The sequence below is a fragment of the Sus scrofa genome, chromosome X (assembly GCF_054392235.1).
Source record: "Sus scrofa isolate SSC_HxYL_T2T_F1_AM1 chromosome X, Sscrofa_HxYL_maternal_Yorkshire_Landrace_v2.0, whole genome shotgun sequence".
Lineage (NCBI taxonomy): Eukaryota > Metazoa > Chordata > Mammalia > Artiodactyla > Suidae > Sus > Sus scrofa.
In genome coordinates, this window is record NC_139401.1 from 3999620 (window position 1) to 4023917 (window position 24298).

Genomic DNA, 24298 nt, shown 5'->3' on the forward strand with positions numbered 1-24298 from the left:
AAATATCCACCCAGAAAACCTAGCTTCTAACTGAAAATGCAGCCAACAAAAATATGCCATGAACAGAGTTCCCTTCTGCAAAATGCAAGGTTCAGGGAGGCGTATGGAGTTTTGGGTGGGGAGATGGTTTTATTATTAATCTCCACTTACTCTCATAATAGAACCCAATAACAGGTTAGATTCTAATTACATTATTTTCTATTAAATTCCTAACATGCTTTGTTTTTAATGATTTCTATCTTTTCCATTATAGCTGGTTTACAGTGTTCTGTCCATTTTCTGCTGTACACCAAAGTGACCCAGTCACACATACCTATAGACATACTTTTATCTCACGTTATCCTGCATCCTGCTCCATCCTAAGTGACTAGATATAGTTCCCTGTGCTGTTACAGCAGGATTTCACTGCTTTTGAATTCCTAACATTCTACTAGAGTATTAGAAATATCGTCTAACTTTCTATTAGAAACTTCCTACTTTTTAATGTTCTATTATTAGTATATTCGATCCCAACAGTAATTAGAACACTGCCTTAATAGTGTCTACCCTGACAGTAATGAGAATACTATTTTAATAGATTATATCCCAATTGTAATCAGAGTACTACTTTAATGGATTATAACCTGATAGAAATTATATCTCAATAGTAATGAGAACACTATGGTAATAGAGCATATCCAATAGAAATGAGAATCTTATTTTAAGGTTTTATCCCAATTGTAAATGAAAATACTATTTTATATTTTATCTTGATAGAAATGAGCATATCATCATAATAGATTATATCCTGACAGAAATGAGAGTATTATTTTAATATGACTTATCCTAATACTGAGATTACTGTTTGAATGTTATATCCTGACAGAAATAAGAATACTATTTAAATAAATTATATCCTGATAGAAATTGAAGTGCTAGTTTAATTTATTACATCTAGATGGTAATGAGAACACGATTTTAATAGACTTTATCCCAATAGAAACGACAGTATTAGTTTAATGTTTTATCCAGATAGTAATGAAAACACTATTTTACTATATTTTATCCTGATAGAAATGAGAATACAATTTTAATAGATTACATTACGATAGAAATGAGAATGCTATTTTAACATGTTTTATCCCAATAGGAATATTATTTTAACGTTTTACTCCAATAGTAAAGAGAATACTATTTTAAACATGTTTTTTCTCTATAGTAATGAGAATGCTATTTTTTTTTTTTTTGGTCTTTTTGTCTTTTTGCCATTTCTTGGGCCGCTCCCGCGGCATGTGGAGGTTCCCAGGCTAGGGGTCTAATCGGAGCTGTAGCCACCAGCCTACGCCAGAGCCACAGCAACGCAAGATCTGAGCCAGGTCTGCAACCTACACCAGCTCACAGCAATGCTGGATCCTTAACCCAATGAGCAAGGGCAGGGATCGAACCCGCAACCTCATGGTTCCTAGTCGGATTCGTTAACCACTGCGCCACGATGGGAACTCCGAGAATGCTAATATGTTTTATCTCGATAAGAATATTATTATTATTTTAACGTTTTACCCCGATAGTAAAGAGAATACTATTTTAAACATGTTTTATCTCCATAGTAATGAGAATGCTGTTTTAACATGTTTTATCCCAAGAGTAATGAAAATACTACTTTACTATATTTTATCCCAACAGTCATGAGAAATACTATTTTAACAGATTATATCCTCATATAAATTAGAATACTATTTTAATATCTTATACCGACAGTAATTAGAATGCTGTTTTACTATCTTATAGTCTGATAGTAATTAGAACCTATTTTAAGAGACTGCATCCTGATAGAAATTAGAATACTATTTTAGGGAGTTCCCGTCGTGGCGCAGTGGTTAACGAATCTGACTAGGAACCATGGTTGCGGGTTCGGTCCCTGGCCTTGCTCAGTGGGTTAACGATCCGGCGTTGCCGTGAGCTGTGGTGTAGGTTGCAGACGCGGCTCGGATCCCGCGTGGCTGTGGCTCTGGCGTAGGCTGGTGGCTGCAGCTCCGATTCAACCCCTAGCCTGGGAACCTCCATATGCCGCAGGAGCGGCCCAAGAAATAGCAACAACAACAACAACAAAAGACAAAAAGACCAAAAAAAAAAAAAAAAAAAAAAAGAATACTATTTTAATAGATTATATACTATTTTAGAAAAGTACATCCTAATGGTAAACAGATGACAACTAGGTTATATTAAAATATTGGAATCCTAATAATTATGTTTCTTAATAAGTCTAATAATGATTCTAATACATCCTAATACTATAGTCTAATTCAACTCTACCCTACTGTATTCAAATAATTTTCTATTATAGTCTATTAAAGTTATGTTCTGAGAGTTTATTAGATTCTAACATTATTTACCAATGATATTCCCTATCATTATACTCTGCACTATTTTATTCTTTTTTTTTAGGGCCGCACCTGCAGCATATGGAGGATCCCAGGCTATGAGTCGAATCGGAGCAGGAGCTGCTGGCTGACACTACAGCCACAGCAACACGGGATCCAAGCTATGTCCGTGACCTACACCACAGCTCAGGGCCACGCCGGAACCTAAACCCACTGAGCAAGGCCAGGGATGGAAGCTGCATCCTCATGGATACTAGTCAGGCTCATTAGCTCTGAGCCACAACGGGAACTCCTGAGGCGCAACGGGAATAGAATCCTATCATATTCCATCCTAATAACACAGACCGCACAGGGGACGCAAGAGCCCCATTCTGTAAAAATCACTGAGCACCGGGCTTCGGCGCTCCGCGGGCAATGCTGCCCTCCAGTGGTCAGGGAGGGATGGTAAGAACGGAAAACCGGCGGCCAGCGTGCGTGTGGACGCTGACCACACAGGGAGCACAAATACTGGCAGTTTTTCTATCTTGGTGGTGGGCTGGCTGTATAGGGAACTTATTTCCACCCTCTGCCTTGCTTGCGACGTTCTGGGCTGGGGTGTCTGTCAAGAAATTTCCATCTATGGGCAGGGCTGTCTGTCAAGACATTTCCATCTATGCACTGGGGTGTCTGTCAAGAAGTTTCTGTCTATGTGATTTGCTAAATGTGTGGAAAGTTCAAAAGACCAGAGAGAAAGAGAGAGAGAGAGAAATGTACAGATGATAGAAAGATGGACAGACAGACAAACACATGGAGAGGTAGCTATCAATGATAGATAAACAGATATAGATGAAAAATGGACAGATGACAGATATCAATAGAGATCAATACAGACAGAATACCTAATAGATAACAGCTGTTAGATACACAGAATAGACTGTCTGTAGAATATGTCTACAGACAACAGATAGAGATACAGAGAGTTAACAGGTAGATGAAAGATGCTAAGAGTGAAAGACGGATAAACACAAATGATAGAGACGATAGGTAAATACAATAGGATAACTAGGTGATACGGTTGACAAGACGACAAGAGATTGCAGAGCTCACATCATATACAACAGATAAACAGAGAGACAGACAGACAGACAGATAGGGGTGATACAGGTGACAGATAAATAGGCAGAGAGAAGAAAGACAAGCAGATGATAGAGAGATACAGATGATGGGCGACTAAGAGACAGATGACTGATAGACAGACAGAGGTTTGCACAGATCCCCCCGGGCTGGCCACACACTCAGGGCAGCAACCGACACCCTTCCAGACGCCCTCAGCTGGAAGGGCGTCTGGCACAGGCTCCAGCTGCTGCTCCACTGGGGAGCAAACTCAAGAGTGCCTGCAAGACACTGTACAAGTGAAATGTACAGATGATAGAAAGATGGACAGACAGACAAACCCTAACCCTAACCCGAACCCGAACCCGAACCCTAACCCTAACCCTAACCCTAACCCTAACCCTAACCCAGCAAAGGGCACAGATGCCAATGAAGGCAGGACAAAGGGAGGGGAGGGAGAGCAGGGGCCACGTCCAAGGGCCCCATGCGAGGGTCCTGGGCACCTCCTGCCTGCCGGCCACACCTTCAGACCGCACAGCCTTGAGGTCACAGGACAAGGAACCCCAGGTCCACAACCACCAAGAACAGGGAGGCTGGCACTGCGTTTCTGCCAGAGAAGCAGCAAACCCGTCTCTCACAGAAGCCACACTTGAGTTCACACACCGCCCACCCCCTGACCAACGGTCCGCCTCTCAGATACCTGGACCAGGGGACCTGACTCCCAATCTCCAAGGCAGGTTGGAGGCTTCAGGGAAGAACAGTCTCTCCCCGCCCCCGCCGCCCAGCCTGCTGTTGGTTCATCAAGTCCCGAACTGCCTCTCGTTACCTTCACGCCCCACACTGTCCTCATCACCAGCCCATCACCACCAGCATCAGCACCGCTGCTGGGGATGGAATCTGTGTTCCTCCAAACGTCCCGTGTTGAAGCTCTAACCCCCACTGGGGCTGTGTGTGCAGAGGGTGTTGTTTGGAGGTAACTAAGGTGACATGACGTCATGAGAGCAGAGTCCTAACCCCATAGGACTGGGGACCTTCTAGGACATTTATCCTCCAAGATGAATGGTATGTTCTCAGGACTCAGGGACAGTGGAGAAGCAGGATTAAGATGCCATGCATTGCTGGTCCTTCAAGCCTGCATCTTATTCTTCCGAAAACAAACCCAATGGTCCACCCCCATCGCCACCCCAAGTGTCTGCCCCGCCCAGGTGTAGAGACCGAGCATCCGCGGACAAGCCATCAGGGGAAGAATGTACCGGCAGGTCCCCCAGGAAGCCCTACTCACCCCGAGAGCATCTCAAATATCAGGATGCCAAGCGCCCACCAGTCCACAGCTCTACCGTGGCCCTTGCTCTGGATGACTTCCGGGGCCAGGTACTCGGGGGTCCCGCAAAGCGTCCACGTCCTGTGGACAGAGAAAAAGGGGTGAGGGGGTCCACAAACGTCAGCTGTGCCTGGAGAATGCATGCATCTTCCAAGCCCTGAATGTCACGGTCGGTATCGGAATGGATCACCACCACCCGGTGGCTCCAGACAGTCACACCGGAGCTCCCGCTGTGGCTCCGTGGGTTAAGAACCCAGTAGCGTCCATGAGGATGCAGGCTAGATCCCTGGTTGCGCGCAGTGGGCTAAGGATCTGGCGTTGCTGTGAACTGTGACGCAGGTCAGAGATGTGGTTTGGATCCCGCGTTGCTGGGGCTGTGGTGCAGGCTGGCAGCTGCAGCTCTGATTCAACCCCTGGCCCGGGAACTTTGTGCCACAGGTGCAGCCCTAAAAAAGACACAAAAAGAGAGATGCGGTAACACTGTCTCAGCTGACTTGATTCCCTTACAAACACTCAGTGACCCAAACAGAACGGTCCTGTTTTCCCGGCGCTGCGTTGCTCTTGGTGCCTGCTTGTGCCACTCAGTCCTCGCTTTCCCATAAAATGAGGTGCAAAAGGAAGATTCAAGGATGGATGCATGAACCCCCCGCCTGGGAGGAACCCTCAGGAACCCACACGCCAGCTGGTTCGGTCGCCCCGGAGGACATGCAGAGTGCGTGTTTCTGCCACCTGCTCTGCAAAAGGTCTGAAGTGTTTTCCATGCTTCTGTGTGTTCAGGTCATTTTAGCATCAGTGGCAGCTTTCGGAATTCCTCAGGTTGAGGACCTCTGGGATGTGTGGGGCTTAAACAGGGAAGAGAGCTTCAGAAAGGTGCGTTGAGACTTGCCCCCAAAAAACAAAACAAACAAAACAAAACAAAACAAACCTTAGCTTTTAGCGCCACCTAGAGGGCAGCTGGCTGAAAGCAAGCACGGCGACCAGCGGAGAAGCTGGAAATTTCTGATTGCTCGGATGCATCTCCTCCTTAGATGTGTTTTTCATTTTTTTTTTTAATTGATGTTGAGTTGATTTTCAATGTTGTGTTACTTTCTGCAGTACGGCAGAGTGACTCAGTTATACAAATATATATATATAATTATAGCTATAATATATATTTTATAGAAAATAGAAATACCTATAAAAGTATATATTTATATATAAGTATATGTGATTCAGTTTATATAGATATAAAACTGAATATATATATAAAACTGTGTATGTGTATATATATATATTTTTTTCTTTTTCAGATTGTTTTCCTTTATGTTAATACCATATGGAATATAGTTCCCTATGCTCTACAATAGGTCCTTGTAGGATATGTGTTTTTCACAACAAACAAGAGAGAAACATTCACTGTCTCCTCTTTGTACTTAAAAAAAGCCTAAAGTATTAAATTTTTTAATTTTTTTTATACCCTAAAGTTTTAATGTATCAACTTGAGATTTGTGTGTGTGTGTGTCTTTTTGAAGCCACACCCACGGCACATGGAGGTTCCCAGACTAGGCATCCAATCGGAGCTGTAGCTGCCAGCCTACACCACAGCCACAGCAACATGGGATCCGAGCTGCGTCTGCGACCTACACCACAGCTCACGGCAATGCCGAATCCATAACCCACTGAGCGAGGCCAGGGATCAAACCCGCATCCTCATGGATCCTAGTTGGGTTTGCTAACCACCGAGTCATAACAGGAACTTCAAAACCTTGAGATTTCTAATGTTTCTGCTAAAATAACTAAATGTCTATGCCCTGTGGGAAATAACACACCGCTTTTCTTAATTTTCTCCTCGTTGGTATATGTCAGTCTGGAGGATTTTGCTCACAACAATTCACCTGTGAAAAGGTGAAAAAGGTACAAACAAACTTCCAGGTAGAAGGTAAGTCCTGGGGATGCCATGCCCAGCATGGGGACTCTGGCTCAGCATATACCACTGCATAGTGGAAAGGTGGTAAGGAAGTGGACCTTAAAAGTTCTCATCAAGAGGAGGGAAAAAATGTGTACCTGTGATGCATGTTAATTAGATTTCCCGGAAAGATCGCTTTGTAACATATACACATACTGAATCATGACAGTGTACACCTGAAACCAATACAATGTCATACGGCACTCTTCCCTCACTTAAAAAAACAAAGAAACAAAAAAGATAAAGAGCCACCAGTGGAAGATGGATAAACGGACTGGGGTCCATCCACAGAGGTCACTAGAGTCATCACTGCAGCATTATTCACAAGAGCAGCAAAGGGGGAAACACCCCGAGTGTCACGGATGGATGGATGAAGGATGGATGGGCAGGTGGACGGATGGATGATGGATGGATGGATAATGGATGGGTAGGTGGATGGATGGATGATGGATGAATAGAAGATGGATGGGTGGGTGGATGGATGGATGCGTAGATGATGGATGGGTGGATGGATGATGGATGGGTGGGTAGGTGGACAATGTACAGGTGGACAATGGATGGATGGGTGGATGGTAGATGGATAGATGGATGGATGGATGATGGATGGGTGGATGATGGATGGATTGGCAGGTGGACAGATGGATGATGGATGGATGGAAGGATAGATAGATAATGGATGGGTGGATGACAGATGGACGGGTGGGTGGATGGATGATGGGTGAAGAGAAAATGGATGGATGGATGGATGAAGGATGGATGATGGATGGATGGGCAGGTGGATGGATGATGGATGGATTGGCAGGTGGACAGATGGATGATGGATGGATGGAAGGATATAGATAATGGATGGGTGGATGACAGATGGACGGGTGGGTGGATGAATGATGGGTGAAGAGAAAATGGATGGATGGATGGGTAGATGATGGATGATGGGTGGGTGGGTGGGGGGGACAATGTATAGGTGGACAATGGATGGATGGGTGGATGGTAGATGGATAAATAGATGGATGGATGGGTGGATGAATACACAGCATGTGATCCACCCACATGGTGGAATATCATGCAGCCATGAAAAGGAGTGAAGCTCTGAGGCAGGCCGCCACACAGGTGGACCTTGAACACACAATGCTCAGTGAGAGAAGCCAGGCCCATGAGGACACACAGTGTGTGATTCCACAGACAGGAAACATCCAGAATAGGGCAGTCCAGAGAGACAGGAAGTGCATTTGCGGTTGGCACGGGCTGGGGGAGGGGAAACAGGATAATGGGTTTGGGGTTTCTTTGGGGGGGGGGGTGACAACTTCTAGAACTAAACAGAGATGAGGGTTGCACAGCACAGAGAATGTGCCAAAGTCAATGCCAGTGAATTCTTCACTTTAAAATGGTGAGCTTTATGTCAGAGGCGTCTTCACACAATGTCGGAAAAGCTACGTTGTTTCTGTGCCACACCCCAAGGATGATGGTTTAACCTGGTCCCCGAAAAATCCCACTGCATTAACGCAGCTCTGAACAGATTCTGCTTCAGGACGGCACCCTTTTGAGTCCCTGGATGCTGCAGCCCGTCAGCAAGAAAGAAGGAAAATTAAAATTTTCAACCCCCGTGTCCAAAGCAGAGGAGAATCACTCCCTGACACTGTTGCTGTAAGGGCCACAATCCTTTAGCAAAACTCCTTTTTTAGGAAAACACATTTTTTAGATAACACCTTTGTCAGGAGAGGTGACTCTCTTTTCCTACAAGAGCAATTCTCCTGTAAGTGGGACTGTTTGTTTCCTTGTTTGCGGGGCTGTTCCAGAGCAAGCAAGGTGTGCAATTCACCTGGCTCTTTCTATCCTATCGTCTCATCTAGGATCAAAGCCCAAGGCCATCAAGGGCCTCTGCCTGTTTCATCTGGTTTCTGTTCACGTGTCTGTCACTATCAGAGACATTACATCATTTCACTGGTACCTGCACCGCTGGCCCCTGCCTCCTCCCACACCCCTGGCAGCCACTTGCTGCTCTCCAGCTCAGGGACGTCTGCTTTTACTTTTATTTCTTTGTTTGTTTGTTTAGATTGACAAAGTTGTGTGAGTTTCAGGTTTTCGAATTATTTTCCATTACGCGTTATCACAAGACACTGAATATGGTTCCCTGTGCTATGGAGTCGGTCCTTGTTTATCTCGTTTCTACAGAGCAGTGGGAATCTGTTAACGCCAAACTCCTCCCTTCTCCCTCCTCTCCTTTCTCCTTTGGTAACCCTAAGTTTGTTTTCCATGTCTATGAGTCTGTTTCTCTTTCATAAATTCATTTGTGTCATATTTGAGATTCCACATCTAAGCGATACAATGTAGTATTTGTCTTTCTCTGTCCAGCTTCCTTCACTTAGTATGAGAATCTCTCGGTCCATCCGTGTTGCTGCGAATGGCATGCTTTCGTTCTTTTTCATGGCTGAGTAATATTCCACTGTGTCTATGGACCACATCCTCTTTATCCCTTCCTCTGCTAATGGACATTTAGGCGGCTTCCATGTCTCGGCTACTGTGAACAGTGCTGCAGTGAACATTGGGGTGCGTGTATCTTTTTAATTAAGAGTTTTCACCTTTGCCAGATACATACCCAAGAGCAGGATCTCAAATTGAGCTTTTTCATTTTTCATTCTATTTCTTATTCTTTTTAAGGCCACACCTGTGACATACAGAAATTCCAGGCTAAGGGTTGTATCAGAGCTACAGTTGCAGGTCTATGCCACAGCCACAGTCGCACCAGACCTGAGCCATGCCCGCAACCTACACTGCAGCTTGGGGCCACGCCGGTTCCTTAACCTACTGAGCAAGGCCAGGGATCAAACCTGCATCCCCACAGCGTCCTTAACCTGCTGAGCCATAACGGGAACTCCCAAGGAAGCTTTTTTAGACTCCACATACAAGCAAGATCCTACGGGCTGTGTCCTTCTGTCTGACTTATTTCATTCAGTATAAAACCCTCCAGATCTATATCATGTTGTCCCAAATGGCCAGATTTCCTTCTTTCTATGGCTGAATAATATTCTAGCTCCTATCTTCTGTGCCTACAAGCCAGAAAACATGTGAGGCTACCAGAAGCTAGAAGAGAGGCACAGAACACACGGTTTTCTAGAGCCTTTCGAGAGACCATGGCTCTGCTAAAACCTTCATTTCCTACACCGGTTATTACAAGATATTGAATCGAGCTCCCTGTGCTGTACAGTAGGTCCTTGCTGTTTATCTTCTTCACTGTAGTGTGCACCTGCTCAAACTCCTAATTTATCCATCTCCCCTCTTGGGGTCCCCTTTGGTAACAGTAAGTTTGTTTTCTATGTCTGTGGGTCTGTTTCTGTCTTGTCAATATGTTCATGTGTGTCCTTATTTGGGGAGGGGGGGTTGCAGCCATGGCATATGGAAGGGTCCAGGCTAGGGCTCGAATCCGAGCTGCAGCTGCTGGCCTAGACCACATCCCATGGGAATGTGGGATCCGAGCCACATCTGCGACCCACACCATAGCTCACGGCAACGCAGCATGCGTAACCCACAGAGCGAGGCCAGGGATCGAACCTGCAACCTCATGGATGCCATCAGGTCCATTACTGCTGATCTACGACGGGAACGCTCCACGTGCATCCTATCTTAGATTCTGCGTATATGTGAGTCCTCCCATGGCCTTTAGAACCAGGGTGCTATAACCTTCTGTGGTGTTCAGCCCCTTACCTTGTGGCACTTTGTCACGGCAGCCCCAGGAATTGAACAGCCACCCCCCTGTTGGCCACAGCTCTCACCGCTTACACAGTTCACCTCCGCGCCTAGAGCACGTGAGGGTGTCTTGCTGCAGAATGTGGATCCCCACTTGTGCTAGTGAGGGATGAAAAGCCACCTGATGAGCAGGGAGCCAAGGCATTTGCAAACGCAGCCTCTGACGTCAAGACCATGCTCAGCTCTTTAAACACCTGGCCAAGGCTTGGAGAGACGACAGCCTGTCATCAAGGCGGGAAGCGACAGCTCAGAAAAAGGATGCGCTGAGTCTCCCGTGACAAAGACCTTCACATCCTCCTTGGGACGGTCCCCCGAGCAGCAGGAAGAAAAAGAGGCAAAAGTGCAGAGGCGAGCATGTCCCCCACGGAGGAGGGCAATGATGAAAACAACAGAGACCCGTGTTGACAGGATGGGGAGAGCTTTTGGGAGTCACCCCCGAGAGCAACGAAAATAAAAGCAAACGTACACCAAGGCATGACCACAGGAACCCTAAAAGAGTTGCAGGCAAAGGAAACCATCAACAAAGCAAAAAGCCAGCCCACCGAGGGGGAGAAAACATTTGCAAATGATGCAACCGACAAGAGATGAATAATCCAAAATATACAAACCGCTCATGCAGTTCACTATCAAGGGAAAAAAAGAAGTCAATCAAAAAATGGGGGAGCGGGAGTTCCCGTCAAAGCTCAGTGGTTAACGAATCCGACTAGGAACCACGAGGTTGTGGATTCGATCCCTGGCCTTGCTCCGTGGGTTGAGGATCCGGCGTTGCCGTGAGCTGTGGTGTAGGCTGCAGACGCGGCTCGGATCCTGCGTTGCTGTGGCTGTGGTGCAGGCCAGCAGCTGTAGCTCCGATTTGACCCCTAGCCTGGGAACCTCCATATGCCACGGGTGCGGCCCTCAAAAGACAAAAGACCAAAAAAGAAAAAAAGCCTGAAGGCATAAATAGACATTTGTCCAAAGAAGACATACGGATGACCAGCAGGTGCATGAAAAGATACTCAATGTGGCAGATTATTAGAGAAATGCAAATCGAAACCACAACGCAGGAGCACCTCACACCTGTCAGAGTGGCCATTATGAATAGTAAGTCTGCAAATGACACACGCTGGAGGGGGTGTGGAGAAAAGGGAACCCTCCTGCGCGGCTGGCAGGCATGTCAACTGGTGCCGCCACGATGGAGCACCGCATGGCGGTTGCTCAGAAAAGGAAACAGACAACTGGCATAGGATGCAGCCACCCTGGTCCGGCGCGTTTATCCCAAAGAAATGAAAGCAGGGTCTGGAAGAGATGGTTAAACCCCCGCATTCAAAGCAGGACTCCTCACCACAGCCAAAAGGCGGAAGCAACACAAGTGCCCCCGTGAATGAGGAGATACACAAAACGTAACACATCCACACAGCGGAATCATCTCCAGTCCACCAAAGAAAGGAACTCGGATCGGGGCTGCATCGGACCCTGAAGACACAGTCGCCAAAGGAACATCCTGCAGGCTTCTCCTTCCATGCGGTCCTTAGAGAGTCAGATTCAGACAGAAGAGTAGCTGCTGGGGCTGAGGGCTGGGGCAGTGGGGAGTCAGCACATTTTAATGGGGACAGGTTCCGCTGTGCAAGATGAGGAATGTTCTGGAGAAGGATGGCGGGGACGGTCACACCACATGTTAGGGATAGCGGTAAACCCGCTGAATCTTAGCCTTGAACTTGGTGAAGAACGGTCTATGTTGGCCACACTTCAAACGTCTGCACGGGCAGAGACAGGAGTTCCCGTGGTGGCTCTGTGGGTGAAGGACCCTCACAGGGTGCGTGAGGGTGTGGGTTCGAACCCTGGATCCTGCCTTGAGCTGTGTGACGATGAAAAGCTCATGATCAATGTCAAGAATGCGGTCCTCGTAGGTGTCCGCATGCATCTCTCTAAACCCTTCGCCCGCCAAGGCTGGGCGGGATCTCAGCGGGTTCAGGATCCGAGGCTGCCACAAGCTGTGGCGCGGGCTGCAAGTGCATCTCAGATCCGAAGTTGCCGCGGCTGTGGTATACCCCGGAACTTCCCTGTGCTGCAGGTGCAGCCCTAAAGAGAACAAAAAAGTGCAGCGACAGAAGAGGCTAAGGAAGCAGGGTGTCCCCATGGATGGGAGGCCCAGGAAGAAGTGTCTGATCCCCAAAATCAAGGTAAGGGGATCAGGACCTTGGCAGAAGCTGGACAAAGGGTGGGTTTGGAAGGAATCTGGAACCAGTAACTGGAGACACACCTGTGTCTGAGCTTTTTCTTTGTCAGCCAGGCCCAGGGATGCAGATGTCCCCAGGCCAGAGATGGAACCCGAGCCACAGCAGTGACCCAAGCTGCTGCAGTGACAATGCCGGATCCTTAAGCCACGAAGCCACCAGGGAGCTCCCAAGAGACCCTATCTTGCAGGTTTAATGTAAAGAGAACAAGAGCGTCGGCTCACAGGTGTGCCTGTCTGCTCTGTGTCTCGGTGCCCGTCACCAAGCCCACGCTGATGCTGTTACAAAAGCAGCATCCAGCCGTGCCGTCCCTGCCCCCCAAGGTCTGGGGGTCGGCGGGGGGACTTTGGCTCCTTCTGGGAACCCACCCGAAGGTGCACTTGAGTCTCTCTTTGCTTCCCTCCCCCAGGACACCCCCCCGCCCCCCAGCTCCCTGTGGTCACACAACACTCTCCCCTCTTTCCCCACAGCCCCTTGTGACACCAAGTCCCATTCAGATTTCAAATCCTATGGAAGGAACGGGGTTACAGGCCCTCGGCTCAGGGGGAGATGGTGCAGCCTGGAAGCCAGCCAGGAAGTACGATTCAGAGGAAAGCAGGAATGCCAGAAACGGAAGGAGACGCAGGACGGGGGACCCGCCACGTGGAGAAGAGCAGAAGGGGCGCGCTCTACCTGCTGGGCTGGGCAAGGCGGATCTGATCTGGGTGCCCGGAGGCACCCATGAAGAGTTTCTCGTCCCCCAAAGTTGCGTCTAGGACCTGAGCTTCCACGCACCCCACCCCAGAAGCATCCCTCCAACTGAATCAACCCAAAGTCAACCCCAGCTGCCTAGACTCACAAACGTCTTTAATTCAGTCGAACAATCGAGTTATTGGCCCCTTCATACTGCATTCCGAGATGGGTGGCGCATCCAAGGTGGCCTGACCCCAGCTGGAAGCCTGGCTCTTTGGGGATGCCAACACCAGGTGGAGGTGGTGGCAGGTAACTGTACCTGCCTCGGGCACAGTGTCTCCACTTACAGCTAGAAAGGTGAGCCTCTTGCCAGGGTCAGGGGCACAGCTCGAAGGCTGGATGACTTGCCAGTTTCTACGGAAACTCGGGGACCTGCTCCCTCGTTCCAGGAAAAGCTTCCTGGGAAAAGCTCCCATGCTTCCTGGACACACAGGCACAGATAGCCAGAAAGAGCTTCCGACTGCAATAAAGACGTTAAGACACAGCAGACAGCCCCGGATGCTGCTGGGAGACTGCAGGTCTGGGCTGTGAATTTTCCATGCCCCTGGTCTATCTCTTTTTTTGCTCGGTTGGCTCCTGGAGCGAAGGGCAAGGTGACACTCGCTCTTCTCCGATTTCTCGCGGTTTCCATACCTACGATACCCGGGGTTTGGAGGCCGTCCTCCGAGGAAAGACAGGGCTCTCTGTCAAAGCGAGGTCACGCTGCTCACGTGCTCCTACGGCCCGCCGCCTTCAACGGCACCCGTCCTGGGCTGTGGTCCCCCCCGCGTCCCAAATCCTGGTACCTGTGAATGAATGTCATCTTATTTGGCAACAGGGTCTTGTAGACGCAATCAAGTTACGGCGGGGACAGGTCCGATGACGCATGTCCTTGTTTAAGAAGAGGAAGAGGGGTTCTGTCACGGCGTGAGGGGTTAAGGATCCGGCACTGGCACGGCAGCAGCTCAGTTCACTGCTGAGGCACAGGTTCAAACCCTGGGCTGGGAACTTCCACACGCCAAGGGAGGGAGGGAGGGAGGAAGGAAAAGAGATCAAGAGAAAAGAAAGACAGAGAAAGAAAGGGAAAAAGAGAGAGGAAGGGAGGAAAGAAGGAAGGAAAAGAGATAAAGAAAGGAAAAAAAAAAGAGAAAGAGAGAAGAAAGAAAAAAAGAACGGAGGAAGGAAGAAGAGGAAGAGCCTTCTCTACCCCGTAAGGAAGGCCACAGCGAGCGGGAGAGCACCTGCGAGCCAGGAAGAAAGCCTCCGCAGGAGCCCAATCCGCCAACACGCAGACCGTGGACTTCCAGAACTCTGAGAAATAAATGTCTTAGAAGGTCCCCAGTCCTATGGGGTTAGGACTCTGCTCTCACGACCTCATGTCACCTTAGTTACCTCCAAACAACACCCTCTGCACATACAGCCCCAGTGGGGGTTAGAGCTTCAACACGGGACGTTTGAAGGAACACAAAGTCCATCCCCAGCAATGGTGATGCTGCCGGTGGTGGTGGTGGTGCTGCTGCTGAGATGATGGAGGTGGTGTTGATAAAGAAACAACTTCCAAACAAACAAACAAAATCAGTCCCCGAGCTCCCATCGTGGCTCAGCGGAAATCAATCTGACGAGCATCCATGAGGACGGAGGTTCGATCCCTGGCCTTGCTCGGCGGGTTAAGGATCCGGGATTGCCGTGAGCTGTGGTGTAGGTCACGGATGCAGGTCAGATCCCATGTTGCTGTGGCTGTGGTGTAGGCGGGCAGCTACAGCTCCAATTTGACCCCTAGCCTAGGAACCTCCATATGCCACAGGTATAGCCCAAAAAAGACAAAAAAAAAAAAAAGAATCCTGTTGTGGCTCAGTGGGTTAAGATCCCTACATAGTGTCCATGAGGATGCGAGTTCCATCCCTGGCCTTGCTCAGGAGGTTACAAATCAGGTGTGGCCACAAGCTACAGCATAGGTCGCAGATGTGCCTTGGATCCGATGTTGCTATGAATGTGGTTGTGCCATAGGCTTGCAGCTGCAGCTCCGAATCAACCTTTGCTTGGCCTGGGAACTTCCATATGCCAAAGGTGCCGCCATGAAAACAACCCAAAACAGAAAAAACACACAAAAAAACCAGGCGGACCATATACCACGTGCTGCCAATAGGGGGCAGCACCAACGTTATAAAACCAATCTTTAAAATTATGTAGTTTTCTCTCCTCTAGGAGTTTTATTCTGAGCCGTGCAATGGGTGAAAATTTATAGGGAAAAATGAGGTGAATTTAACTGCATCATAAACCTGATCCTAGCACGGTCCCTTTCTAAAAACCAACAGAGAGGAGTCATTGAATGTAAAACTGTCTCCAAATCATTTCCAGCAACACAGGTGTTTCTACAGCAGAGGATACAGCTATCACCTGACCCAGCCCCGTCTCATCATGGAACAGGACACCACGGGTGAGTTTTCGACGTCCCATATGGGAACCACTAGCTACATGGAGCATCTGAGTAGTTTAAAGGCACAGAGGAGCTGAAGCTGATCTACCTGCAATGAATTAGATCAATTTTAATGGATGTGAATTTAAATCTAACAACCTGTACCGGATGCCGTGCTGGAACCTATACTCGATGCTGTGCCAGAAAAAAACTATTTCTGGAGATCTCGGCACACGAAGCGAATTTTTGCCCAGCTCTAAGGATTAAGGACCCTAAGTACAGACCAAGGGTTGCTGATAAACACTCCGTGCCCTGATTTGAGACGTGTCCTAAAAATGCAAGGCGCCTGGAATATCCAAACTTCAGCAGCAAAAAGGCATGTGCCGTCTCAAGGCCGATGCTGAGTATACGCGGCAATGACCCTCTGTGGGATATAATGAATTAAATCCACTCTCTTCAACACATAAGCTACCCCTGTTTTTCTGCTGCGAGCACGGCCACTTGGTAATGTGCAATACTTCGTGGGGTCTGCCTTGGGTGTGTGCTGGACCGCACCACTCGAGAGGGGCAGCAACGTGCAAAAGGTCGCTGGCAAAAACTGTCCAGAGGAACAAAACACACATCTTTGTCCCTGGAAACAGAAGACGGTAGGGCTGCGAGTTATCCTCAGAAGCTGTGATGACATCAGAAAAGGGAGAGTCCACACGAGCCAGGAGAAAAGACGTGGGGTTGCCAAGGGGGAGGGGAGAGGGGAGGGACGGGGAGTTTGGGGTGAGTAGATGCAAACTAGTGAATGAATGAATCAGCAACAAGATGCTACAATGTATATATTTATACACACACATATATTATGTACATATGTGCGTCTGTGTGACTGAATCACTCAGCTGTGCAGCAGAAACTACTACATGGTAAATCAACCATCCGTCAATAAAATAATTAAAAAAAAAAAAAAACACGCATGAAGAGGGGAGGCAGAGGAGCCTGGGGTGAGCAGATACAAACGGTCATGTATAGGACGGATAAATAAGACGGTCCCACTGTCCGGCCCAGAGAGATACACGCCGCATCCGAGGAGAGATGCAGAGGCGGGCGGAGACGAAAGCGCATGTATCCATATGGATCCCTGCATCCCTGCTGTGCAGCAGAAACTAACACGACATTGTTATGTTTCTTCTCCTTTGATACAGTATTTTTTTTTTAAATGCATGAGAGCTTGAGGGGATGGTGCAAGAGTTTGGGATTCGCGGATGCAAAGTCTCATACGTGGGACGGAAAAACGACAAGATGCTACTTCAGGCAGCAACGAACACGTGATAAATGAACGACGCGTCCAGCAAACACGAAAAAAAGAAAAACAAGAGGCCCCTGTGTCTCCTGCTCTGTTTCGCTGTCTCTGTTTAATGCCTAGGTGTACCACCTGGTTGGGTGGCCCGTGGGGGATGCTGGGGGAAAAAGCTTCCATTTTATCAGGGGTTCAAAACAACAACAACAAAACCACAGCAAAACAAACCCCCTGCCACACACACACACAAAAAAAAAAAAAAACCCCACAAACCAAAAACCTAGAAAACGAACGTCTGATGTGAAGGAAGAGAAACTGCCCACGTGGAAAATAAGGCAGTTTTATCTCCTGCCTTTAATCACTTTGATGTGACTCGTTTCTTTGGAATAAAAAGGTAGATTTGAGGGAACTCTACCGAGTCACCCTGTGATGGAGCCTGACGGAGGATAACGTGAGAAAAAGAATGTACATACGTGTGTGTGATAGGGTCCCTTTGCTGTGCAGCAGAAAACTGACAGAACACTGTAAACCAGCTACAATGGAAAAAATTAAAATCCTTACATAAATTTTTTTAAAATCTAGAATTGAGGAGCTCCCACTGTGGCACCGTGGGTTAAGAATCCGAGCACAGCACCTTAGATTGCTGTGACATGTGGGTTCAATCCCCAGCCTGGTGCAGTGCATGAAAGGATCCTGCATTGCACTATTTGCAACAGCCAAGACATGGAAACAACCTAAATGTCAAGAAGACATGCTCCATATAGACAATGGAATATTACTCAGCCATTAAAAAGAACGAAATACCAGCATTTTTAGCAACATGGATGGACCTAGAAACTATCATGCTAAGTGAAGTCAGCCAGACAATGAGACACCAACATCAAATGCTTTCACTGACATGTGGAATCTGAACAAAGGACAGACAACTTCTTTGCAGAACAGATGCTGACTCACAGACTTTGAAAAACTTACGGTCTCCGGAGGAGACAGTTTGGGGAGGGTGAGGGGATGTTGCTTGGGTTGTGGGATGGAAATCCTATAAAATTGGATTGTGATGATCATTGTACAACTACAGGTGTGATAAATTCATTGAGTAATAAAAAAATAAAATTAAAAAAATAAACATAAAAATAATAATAATAAATAAATAAATAAAATGAAGGATCCTGCATTGCCAGTGCTGTGGCATACATGGCAGTTGCAGCTCCGATTCAATCCCTGGCCCAGGTCCTTGCATATGCTGCAGATGTGACCATAAATAAAATAAAATAAATCTAGAACTGCATTCTCACCAGACTTTTAGACTCGGAAGAAGCCTCGAGCGCTTCAAGTAACAGGTCCTCCTGGCTTAAGGGCACAGGATTTAAAATGTCACCAATTATTCTTTTATCCTATATATTAAAGGCAGCAACGATCCTAAAGGAAAGAGTATGCTCTTTAGAGACTAAAACACTCGTAAAAATTCAACACATACAGCTTTGAAATATATCAGCCTCACTTATGCTGAATACTGTCCGTTTCTAAGCTTTGTATCATATAAGGATAGACATTTGCTATAAACGCTGTTTCTCAGTTAAACACAGCATTCAGGCTTCTCAGGGAGAAAAATCCAAGAAGTATTTTATAATAAGCGATGTAAGATTTTTTTTTTCCCTTTTATGGCTGCACCTGTGGCAAAAGGAAGGTCCAGGATGGGGGTCAAATCGGAGCTGCAGCTGCAGGCTCACACCACAGCCACGGCAACACCAGAGCCGAGCTGCATCCTCGACCACAGATGCAGCTGTGAAAAAAAGGAAAACAGGAGAAAAAAAAAAAAAAAACTAAAAATAGAACTATCCTATGATGCTGGAATCCCACTCCTAGGCATACTTCCTCCCACGTTAAAAAAAAAAAAAAAAAAGACTGGAGTGCCCGTCGTGGCGCAGTGGTTAACGTATCCAACTAGGAACCATGAGGTTGCGGGTTCAGTCCCTGGCCTCGCTCAGTGGGTTAACGATCCGGCGTTGCCATGAGCTGTGGTGTAGGTTGCAGATGTGGCTTGGATCCCGAGTTGCTGTGGCTGCGGGGTAGACCAGCGGCTACAGCTCCTATTGGACCCCTAGCCTGGGAACCTCCATATGCTGTGGGAGCGGCCCAAGAAATAGCAAAAAGACAAAAAAAAAAAGACCATTCCAGAAAATACGTGCACCCCAATGTTCACAGTAGCCCTATTCGCAATAGCTGAAACATGGAAGCAACCTAAGCATCCCTCACCAGAGCAATGGACCAAGAAGACATGGTACAGGAGTTCCCGGTGTGGCTCCACAGGTTAAGAACCCAACGTAGAGTCTGTGAGGATACAGGTTCGATCTCTGGTTGTACTCAGTGGGTTAAGGATCTGGCACTGCCATGAGTTGTGCTGTAGGTCCCAGATGTGGCGCAGATCTGGCGTGGCTGTGGCTGTGGTGTAGACCGGCAGCTGCAGCTCCAATTCAACCCTTAGCCTGGGAACGTCCCTCTATCACAGATGCAGCGGCAAAAAGGAAAAAAAAAAAAAAAAAACAACGGTGCTACCGATCCATGAGGGAATAGGACGCAGCCATAAAGAAGAAATCACGCCACCTGCAGCCACGAGCATGGACCCAGAGATGCTCATACTCCGAGACGTCAGAGGGTGAAAGACACGATGCTATCACGTCTACACAGACTCTGGCACCAACAGAACGCCCAGAATAGGACAGAGTGGTGGCGGCCAGAGGCAGGGCAGGGGCGGGAGGGGAAAACGGGGCTGGGGACGGTCACTTACTTGTCCACCAGCTTCTTGGCGAACCCGAAGTCGGTGAGCTTGATGTGCCCGTCCCTATCCAGCAGGATGTTCTCCGGCTTGAGGTCCCTGTAGACAATCTCTTTGGAGTGCAGGTACTCGATGGCACACACGATCTCCGCCGAGTAGAAGAGCCCGGTGGTGGCGGAGAAGCGGCCCCGGTTGCGCAGGTAGCTGAAGAGCTCGCCGCCCGGCACGAACTCCATCAGCATGTACAGGAAGCGGTCGTCGTGGCCCGTCCAGAACCTGCGGGCAGACACGGACCCCGACGTGTTCAGGGGTGGTGAGACACCTGCACAGATCCGTGTGCTGGAGATGGAGGCGGGGTTACCTGTTCAGACAGGTTAGGATGTGTCTACAGGTGGACACTGGGGTATATGCACGGACAGAGGCTGAGAACTGGGTGTGGACCGATGCGAAGGTTTCGCAAGCACGAAGGGCATGGGACAGGTGCACGTTAAGACAGACATATCTATAGCTCTTAGAAAACTCAACCTATAAGCAGATTCTTACTTTAAAAAAAGATACACCCCTTGCTGGAGGTTCACATGCTCGTATAGATGGACAGACGCCAGCATCTATGCATGGACGGATGTTAGGATTTCGCAGGCAGGAATGAATTGGGACAGGTGTGTGTTAAGATACATCTACAGGTATGAGGAGAAAAACAACCTTTAAACACACTATTATTTTAAAACAAGTTACAGCCCTAGGAAGATGGGAAGATACTCACAGAGACGGACAGGTGCCAAGATCTAGCTCCGGACTGATGTTAAGATTTGCCAGAGGTCAATGGTACGGCGCAGATGCCTGTGCAGATGCAGCTATGCACATAGTGGGATAGAAGAGGATGGAAGATGATAGAGCAGGGAATGTGTATATATGTATGGCTGAGACGCTTCGCTATGCTGCAGAAACGGGCACAATGTGGTCCATCAACTGTACTTTAAAAATACATGTAGAGGGGTTTTTTTAAAAAAATGATACATCTTGGAGTTCCTGTCGTGGCTCAGTGGTTAACGAATCCGACTAGGAACCATGAGGTTGCGGGTTCGATCCCTGCCCTTGCTCAGTGGGTTAAGGATCCGGTGTTGCCTTGAGCTGTGGTGTGGGTCACAGAGGCGGCTCGGATCCCGCATTGCTGTGGCTCTGGCATAGGCCGGTGGCTACAGCTCCAATACAACCCCTCGCCTGGGCACCTCTGTATGCGGTGGGAGCGCCTCAAGGAAAGGCAAAAAGACAAAAAATAAAAATAAAAAAAATTTAAAAAAGATACATCTATAGGTATTAGGAGAGGAAAAATAAACCTATAAACAGAATATTATGGTTAAAGAAGATACACCCCCAGAGAGATGTTTAGATGCTCACGTAGATGGACAGATGCCAGCATCTGGGTATGGACCGATGTTAAAATTTCGTGGACAGCTTAAGATACGCCTACCGGGATTAGAAGAGAGAAACAGAGTATCATTCTTTTAAAAAGATACAGCCCTGAGTAGATGCTGGGATACTCAAAAAGATGGACAGATGCCAGCATGGGTGCACAGACCGATGCTAAGGTTTGGTGGACACCCATGCTCTGGATACAGCTGCAGGTTACGGCACCTCTATAGGTCTACTGGGATAGACCATGATAGAAGATAATATAAGACAGGGAATGTACGTAAACGTATGACTGGGTCCCTTTGGAAATCCACTATAACTTAAAAGCATATGCAGGACTTCCTATTGTGGCTCAGTGGAAACGAATCCGACTAGAAACCATGGGGTTGCGGGTTCAATCCCTGGCATCGCTCAGTGGGTTAAGGATCCAGCATTGCCGTGAGTGGGGGTGTAGGTCACAGATGCAGCTTGGACCCCACGTTACTGTGGCTGTGGTGCAGGTCAGCAGCTGTAGCTCCCATTCGACCCCTAGGCTTGGACCGTCCATATATCGCAGGTGCGGCCCTAAAAAGCAATACATAAATAGATAAATAATATATGCAAAATACATTTTTTTAAAAAGATACATCTATACGTATTAGGAAAGCAAAGCTACCTATGAAACAGATTACTCTAGGACAAGACTCACCCCTAGGTGAGGTGACGACGCCTCTGCCGATGGACAGACGCCGAGATGCGTGTACAGACACATGCGAAGACGGGCTAGCGGTAGAAAGATGCCAGCACCTGTGTCTCGGCTGATGTTAAGATCTGCTAGAGACCAATGCTATGGAGACGGCAAACAGACACGCGTTCAGACATGTGCACATATAAGCATCATGCGTTACGATTTACGTCTTTCAGGATCGGGTCCCTCTGCTACAGCTCCCTGGCCGGTCAAGCCGCTGTCCGCACAGCTCCCAGACCTACTCCAGCACCAGGACAAGCATCTACCTGGATTGGTTCTCAGCTCCAAGGAATCGGTTCTCAGCTCCAAGGAACAAGGCATCGCAAGCCCGCAAAGCCAGTCCCTTCACCCCTCAGGGGCATCAGATAATTCACCACGAGGGACATTAGGGCACCACCGAGGAGTGAGAGAAACCAGGGTTAAGCAAGCACGTGGAATGTGCGTCCCTAAACACAGCGCGGGTGGAGACCAGGTGATGCGGGCAGGAGAGCCTTGGGTCAGAGTCTGTTTCGGTCACCTGGCTGCCGGCGGGACTGCAATGCCATCCCCGGGCAGGCTGACCCACGGAGGAAAGAGGCAGGCTTGAGCATGTGTAATCAGCGCTCAACTGCAGGGGGTGGGATGGTCCCTCCCACGCCTGACCCGCCACGCTCGGCCACCAGCTGGGTTTCCTGCCACAGCACTACCTCGGCGCTGACGCCACCCACCCGGAGTTTGCATCAGACCCCACGGGGTAAGGGCCGGCCTCTTAGGACTGTCCCCCGCGTCAGACGCCACGGCAAGTCCTGGGACCGACGGGCTCCAGGTGGAAGGTAACGACCCCCTCACCGGGTGTTTCAATGAACTGGCTGGCACGGCTCACACAACTCGGCAGCCATTCATGCACTAGATCACCTGTTTATTATAAAAGGATACAGCTCAGGGAGGGCCAGACGGGAGAGGTGCGGACGGCAAGCTATGAAGAAGGGGGGCGCTCCCACACCCACTCTGGGGGCCACGCTCCCCCTCTCTCCGCGCGTTCACCAACCCGGAAGCTCTGGACCCTAGCTTTTTGGGATTTTGCGAGAGGCTGCATTACATAGACCTGATGACCGCCTGGGTCCTTGGGGACTAAACTCAACCTGCGGCCCCTGTCCCCTTCCCAAGGTCAGGGCTGGGCTGACAGTGTCAACCCTCCAGGGGCTGGTTCCCCTGGCCATCAGCCCCATCCTGAGGGGACCGGGGGGCTTTCCAAAAGTCACCTCATGAACCTAAGAAAAGACACCTTTATGTAGAAATGACAGCCTATGGTATCGTCTGTCTCTGTCTGACTGACTTCGCTTCGCATGAGACTCTCTTGGTCCATCCCTGTGGCTGCAAATGGCGTGATGCCATGCTCTTCTCTGGCTTAATCTAAAATCTGGCACAAATGAACCTCTCTACAGAACAGAAGAAGACTCGTGGACATGGAGAGCAGACCTGCGGTTGCCAAGGGGGAGGGGGAGGGAATGAGACGGACGGGGAGTCTGGGGTTCGTAGATGCAAACTATGACACTGAGAATGGATAAGCCATGCGGTCCTGCTGTCCAGCACAGGGAACTCTATCCGGTCTCCTGGGACAGACCAGGATGGATGAGAATAAAGGTATATTATACCTGATTTGCTTTGCTGCACACCTGAAACTGACACAACCTTACACATCAACTACAGTTCAAAGAATGGAAGAAAAGAAAGAAAAGGGCAGGAGCCTTGGTTAGAGTGAATACAGAGGAAAAAGGGAATGAAAAACGGCACCTGCTGGGCCCCAGGAGCTGGTTGGAAGGAGGGGGCACGCAGAAAGGTCAAGAATTCACATTTGGACTTGGGGATCTGATGCACCTGTGGGGCACTGGGGCAGAAGGACCAGGAGCCAGCTGGATGGGCAAGCCAAGCGGAGAGGGAGCAGAGCTTGGAGGAGACTCAGATACAGAGTGAGCGTGATCAGGGTGCATGGTTTGGGGGTGGGGAGCACGTGCCCAAATGCACACCCATCCGTCCCCGACATCCATGTCCACTCTCTGGTCCTCTCGCCTCCAGCCTGCCTGCCCAGGTGCTCTCCGCGGAAAGCCTGAGAGTGCTCTCTCACCCCCACCCTGTATCCTGGAACAAGTCCACCCAAGAACATCCAGGGAGGACCATCATGAAGCTGAGTTAACAACTGCGAGAGGCAAAAAAGCCTGTATAACATGCTGCAGGATGCCTGACTGTCGCGTGCACGCATGCAGAGCTCTTTGAGCACAGAAAAAAGGACAGAGGCTGCCCACATGATGGCCTGATGAG

General features: G+C 48.6%; 1 protein-coding gene across 9 annotated transcripts in view; it reads right to left on the reverse strand.

Moving 5' to 3' along the window:
- The window catches only part of LOC106504268 (protein kinase cAMP-dependent X-linked catalytic subunit), a 96817-nt gene that overhangs the window by 22867 nt on the left and 49652 nt on the right, over window positions 1-24298 (reverse strand). For all 9 annotated transcript variants that reach the window (XM_021079693.2, XM_021079692.2, XM_085007074.1 and 6 more), the window contains 2 exons: window positions 19873-20136; window positions 4735-4854 (listed from right to left, as the gene is read on the reverse strand). In XM_021079693.2, the coding sequence (XP_020935352.1) occupies window positions 4735-4854; window positions 19873-20136 (384 nt within the window). The remainder of the gene's footprint in view (window positions 1-4734; window positions 4855-19872; window positions 20137-24298) is intronic.